This window comes from Haliotis asinina, chromosome 11, assembly GCF_037392515.1.
Source record: "Haliotis asinina isolate JCU_RB_2024 chromosome 11, JCU_Hal_asi_v2, whole genome shotgun sequence".
In the NCBI taxonomy this organism is placed as follows: Eukaryota; Metazoa; Mollusca; class Gastropoda; order Lepetellida; family Haliotidae; genus Haliotis; species Haliotis asinina.
In genome coordinates this window covers 45,617,233-45,623,714 of record NC_090290.1, presented here as the reverse complement: position 1 = coordinate 45,623,714, position 6,482 = coordinate 45,617,233, and the positions used below count along the sequence as shown (strand labels likewise).

Sequence of the window (6,482 nt, the reverse complement as noted above, 5' to 3'; positions counted from 1 at the left end):
TAAGTACTTGATGACAGTACACATAACACATAGGTTTCCTTGTTATTCCACGCAAATGCTTCCAACAGATTTTCTGGCGCGTGCCATAAAGAAAATTTCCTGTCAAATTTCGGCTGACCAGATAATCTCAATGCCAAGGTGACGTCGTGCCAGAGCGAGCGTAGCGCGTGCATAACTCAGAACGAGGCGCATCCGTGGTCCCTCAGCGGTTTGCCCCACCCCAGGGTCCCTGCGTCCTACCGTTTGTAAGAGGATTTGGTTGAAAAGTGTTGTAACAAAATGGGGGACAATTGTCCTCGTGTTTAGGAACACTAGTAGACACCTTGGGGCGAGCGATAAAGACCTTTTCATGCACAGAACATCTTGAGCGGACAGTGAGGCTCTGAAAGCCGACGGGCAGAGATTGGCGGAATAATTAGCATCCAGTTGGTATTGACATGTTGTGATTGGGGAAAAGTGCATCTGTATATAAAGCAGACACGGGTTCTTGATCAGTTGCAAGGAATATTGGTCCGTTAATAGTTAGGTCCAACACAGGTCTCAACAGATTTGTGAAGACGGATTAGTCCGCGGCAGGTGATTGAATCTCTGAAACTTTAAATCGCAGAAACTGACTTTTTCTCCTGAACTGTATCAAATTTTGAGCATTTATACCTGCACATTTGAAAGGTTCATTTTCTTCTCATCAGTGCCAAACTAGCTTGAATTTTTATACGAGGCTGAAATAGTTGTACAGGGAAAGATGATGGCTCAACCATGTTCGTTTTACGCGCAGCCCGAGATGACGGCCATGGACGGCGAGGACAACTACAACAACTACAGCTACGACGATGGTTACGCTCAGTACCACAACGACACCCCCGACTACCCATCATGTGCATATGCCGGGCGTGAGCCCCGGGAAATTGGGGAGGGGGGTTGCGAGGATGAAAATATATGTCTGTCCAAGGGCCCGGGATTAACCCCGGATTCACCCCCATTCCAGAGATACGCGGCCAATGTGAGAGAACGAAAACGAATGCTGAATATCAACTCTGCTTTTGAAGAGCTCAGACTTCACGTTCCGACATTTCCTTTCGAGAAGCGGTTGTCCAAGATTGACACTCTCCGGCTCGCCATTGCCTATATAGCACTGCTCCGAGACATACTAATGTCACGTGCAGACCCCCTGGAGTTTGTCGAGAACAGTCTAAGACAAGGGACGGATGGACAGAGCGAGGCAATATGGAACACAAGCGGTAAATAACTATTTACATATTTTTATAAGTGATTTTGGATGAGTTATAACAAGTAATTCGAATGTCAAGTTTAAGACAGTTTATTTCGTCATTTAACAATTCAAATCCAGTTAACTTCGAGTGTAATTTCATTAATAATTAAATTAAATTTTACAGTAATTTATTATTCCGTTTCACGTAAAACTCGGAGGGGTAATGGGGTAACCAGGTGGTCCAAGTTGTTACTTTCTCCGAACACTCGAGTTCGAATCCCACACCTGTTACAGCCAGCAGTGGCCGTTAATGTTTTGATACAATATTGCTGGTGTATTATGTATTACTAAAAGCAGCGTGAAACAATACTCACTCTGTGCTAGTTTGCGATATGAACAAATTTATATTAAAAATCGAAACATGTTTCAATGCTATCACATTCACTTAGAGCAGCATGTCTACACTAATCTCCTGGGTAACAGAAAAGTACACACCCACGTTCGAGGGCGTCTGAAATCTCTTCAAACCACGAATGCTATATACCATTAAAAATAGCAGGGGATTTTCCATTTTGCGAGCATACCACAAGGCAATGCCAATCTATATGAGAAAAAGTAATTTATATCCTCACAGATGAAACTCTTCCAGAGGCATGGATAAATTGTCGTATTTCCCTTAATTTCTCTTAATCGTCCTGTTTCCTCCCTGGCTTCGCCATCAGCATTTGTAAGTCTTGTAAATACAATATCCCCTACCTGTTTATGGTATATGATGGTGAGGTATTTGATACCTCACATCAGTGTTTCATTATTATGTTGGTGTCTTGGATCCCGAGTTTGTAGTATTGTAGCAACTGTTTTCCGACGAGTGACGTCCTCGTACAAAGGTTAGTAATGTTATAATCAGATAAATTTGCAAATGTTGAGTTTCCTTTGCCAGGCAATACCTTTCCAAAATCTCTCTCACCTAAAGTTTCACATCTTTACTACTTTCAGATTAAGTTATACTTAAAAATTACACAACTTCATTCATATTGCCGTTGTATTTCTTCCATGTTAAGCTATTAATCTTATTAATATTGTTTATATTAACATTAAACATTTCAATAGTGACTTATTTTTACTAATGATTTTGGGATGTGTCAAATGTCAACTCTGTGCATACATTTAATCTTTAAAATATATTCACAAGAGTAAATTGGTTTAAGTTATATTTGTATAAATGTTGATATAACAACTGCTCGGATATATTTATGTACCAAGAGATATTTAAATATATGACCTAACCTAGTAAAATTGGTGTTGTACGGGAGAGGGACATATTAGACCTACATCTGAACAACAAGTTTAGTTAAGGTGATTTCTTACCTAATCTTTTTATGTAGTTCTTAAATGACATTTGAAACTTGAACGTCTTTTTGTAACGGTGATAAACACGTAGAATGTAACAGGACAACAAAAATAATCCAGTTTATTTTCGACCAGATGTTGTGCTAGAATAAATAAAGAATGGTCTTTTATTCGGCTAAACGAAGTGTATCGAATATATTGCTACGTCCTGGACCTATCTGGAATTCGTATGATAAAACACTGACAGATTTTAAATTTATTTTTCAAATATATGATTTAATGTTCACTGCAGATTCCATGTATTTGACACTCACTGAAATATATATATATGTTATTGTCAAAGACATTACCAGACCTTAAGTGTGCATTTGAATTTCAAAGCAGCAGTGTTTTTAAACGTATTATTTGCTGATGCAGTATTTCTCAAATGTGGTATAAAAATGAATACCCTGAGGTCTACTGTGCTACCAAATATATTTACATTCCTCTATTGTGAAAGGGCCTCAAGACACTTGATAACGGGAGGGTGACTTTGTATATCCCATCTTTTCCGTTAGAAATATTAAAAACAGCCACTTAAGCTAAGATTCAGTTCCGACCATACACCTTACGATTTTTATATAAATTGTGAAAAATGAAAATGACGCCACTCAAATTTAATGATTAAACGATTTAATTATATTATATAAAGATTAATATATTTTGTTGTGTTACCATTGAAATTAATGTGGATATATTAACAGTTCTATGTCAAACATTAGCAGAAATGGGCATTAACTATGACTGTGTTATTCATTATTCAGCTCGAATTCTATAGGTTTTTTCTGCTGTTGTGTATTCTCATATTGTTGAACACTTGAGACGTACATGCCCACGCTGTATGATCGTGTATATATTACTAGGAAAACAATAAACGACAACAGCATCCATAGCCCGCATAAATGTTAATTTTTGACACAATCAATTTTCTTCTGACATATGCACTTATTGTATTTATAATGTGTTTAAATTTGCTAACAACGCGTACCTTTTCGTAAATAATACGGATCACAAGTCAATTAAACACAACATATCTTTACTGAATTAACGAGACCTTACTTATAACAAAATAATCATTTCTGAATTAAATTCAAGACAGAAAGAGTACAAGAGAAATGATAATTGACCAATGTATCATGCTTTGCGCACAAAACATGAATTTACCTTGTAAAATATTTTTAAAGTTACTAAAACGCTCAACTTGTATTCTCGTAAAAATCCGACAATATGACACGTAAACATCAAGTATATATTACTGATGGTAATATAAACAATATGTAGCTCGCTTAAGATGGTATGGCTTTAAACATATAGTATATAAAATAAAATTTAATTCCTGTGGACGTAAATGTTCATATTTACTTGACGGTGGCGATATATGATATCTCAGAGATAAACATTTTGCTCCTTTCCTCTGAAAGGTTTTGTATTTAGACAGAATTTTATCCTACATGAATCTTTGTATTTATATTTTCTAAGGGATGTGAAATATTTCTGAGAGGACATAAAACTATTTTCGAGGGAAGGACAATTTTTCAAGAAAGAATAGTTACATCGATTTCTCATAGAGCTGGTAACTGAAGATATTATTCGTGATTGGAAGAAGTTATCTTCAACTGTTATTTTTAAATTAGATTTGGCGTTGAAGTCCCGGTGTGTGCAACGTGAATAAGTTAAACTGAACGTCAGAACTCTAAACTACAACGTGAAACGAGAGCTAAGGACGGATGAGTGAGTGAGTGAGTTTTGTTTTACGCCGCACTCAGCAATATTCCAGCTATATGGCGGCGGTCTGTAAATAATCGAGTCTGGACCAGGCAATCCAGTGACCAACAACATGAGCATCGATCTGAGCAACTGGAAACCAATGACATGTGTCAACCAAGTCAGCGAGCCTGACCACCCGATCCCGTTAGTCGCCTCTTACGACAAGCATAGTCGCCTTTTATGGCAAGCATGGGTTGCTGAAGGCCTATTCTACCCCGGGACCTTCACGGGTCTATGGACGGATGAAAAGGAATTCTTCACCATATACGAAACTTTTGATGATACATGGGTATACAGTGGAATGTGTTACAAGCTGGTAAGAATAGTTTGCATGTGTATGCCCCGTGGCAAATACAGAATATCATAATGTGTTATAACAAATATAATGTCTTTTGTAACAACAAATAAGTAATAAAACAAAAAACCAAAACCAAAACAAAACAAACAAAACAACAACAGTATTTTGTATTGGATACATCACAAGAGAAATTTTACGTTGGCCCATCTGTAAACCAACAATCTAAATGCGAAAAAAACAAAACATAAAAAAAACATTTCGTAATAAAAAAAAATTACATATTCATATCATACCCCGACTATTGTTCCGCTGATTTGTACTCTCTGGGTATATATAATTCTGACAAAAAACAAATAATTCCATTTAAATTTGAAAGGAGCCCCGATAGGATGGGGATTCAGAGCCTGAGCCCGAAACGATTCAGGCTTGGATCATTCATTTCTTCAGAACACAAATAAAGGGTTGGTGGATAGGGAAAATAATAAGATACAGACAGGGACTGCGAGACACTCGTGACGAGCCCAGTTTGTTTGTGTGAGGCCTTCATGTTAAGACTGCGGCATGGTATCTCAGTTTAGAGTGGGCGACTTCAGTTATATGTGGCACTCAGCAATATTCCAGATAAATGGCAGCGGTCTGTAACTAATCGAGTCTGGTCCAGACAATCCAGTGGTCAAGAGCACGAGCTTCGATCTGCGCTACTGGGAACCGATGGTGTGTGTCAACCAAGTCAGCGAGTCTGACCACCCGATCCGGTTAGTCGCCTCTTACGACAAGCGTGGGTTATTGAAGATCAATTCTAACTCAGATCTTCACGGGTATCAATGTGATAGAGAGCGTTAAACAGCAAATATAATTCTATGATAGCATTATACAATTGTAAAATGTTATATGATATTTTATTTTACCTTACTAAATGGAATTTCTCTCTCTCTCTCCAGATCTCACTGCACGGCTGTCATGGGTGAAGTGGGAAAGCCTAGGGGTGCGGCGTAGGCCCTTCCTGTCGTCCCTCCCTTCCAAAGCCCGAAACATAGCGGGGGACGACTGAGGACTGAGTTCCAGGCTAACGTTCTGAGACGAGTGGAGGGGGCGGGGGGAGACATAATACACAGACTAAAGTGATCACCCCTATGTGTGACACTCAGAAGAAACCGTCTCAGATCCCCATAAACTTGGAAATCAACAAAATCATGAACAAGTTAAAAAAATCCAAAGGCGCATTTTATTTGTCACCCTGTCCCACAAATTCGTTATCTGTGTCAATGTGTACTTCTCTTCCATAATGGTATTACAGGGGCAATTAGTTGTAAATTTTAATGCGTCTAAACTCCCTCGCATCGTGAAAGCAAGATTTGAAGTGGCGATCGCGTTAGCATATTCGCAAGGATTTGCAAGTCTTCAAAACATTACAACTGTCTGCATCAGTTAACAATACAGTTTGTTTATTAAGCTTCAGTTATTGCTAACTTTCATCAAATACAGTTATGCTTCCTTGTGCGCCAACATTGCGAGTGATGGCGGTTCAGCGACAACTACACGTGCGTTGAACAGCCAGCAAGGAATAAACGCGCGGGTCTTGGTGCCATCACAAGAAAATGACACTGCCCAAGAACCATGGGTTTTCTGAAACGAGCGTCAGTCGTGAAGAAAGTCCACTACACAAATGTGATTCATTTGTTCGTTCAAATGTACTTTTCAACTCCGGGCCAGTGAATGTCGTGTCGGGCCGGACCAGTAATGCTACACTGCATTGATTGCACTCGGATATGAAGTACACTATCTTCCATATATTTTCAGTATTTCGTTGACAAGGTT

At 38.6% G+C, this 6,482-nt stretch overlaps 1 protein-coding gene across 1 annotated transcript; it reads left to right on the top strand.

Annotated features, from left to right (window-relative positions):
• Positions 1-742: 742 nt before the first annotated feature.
• LOC137256551 (helix-loop-helix protein 13-like) lies at positions 743-5,715 on the top strand. The gene is made up of 2 exons (XM_067794410.1): positions 743-1,238; positions 5,606-5,715. Exons 1-2 carry the CDS (start codon positions 743-745, stop codon positions 5,713-5,715), a joined length of 606 nt encoding a protein of 201 aa, XP_067650511.1.
• Positions 5,716-6,482: the final 767 nt, after the last annotated feature.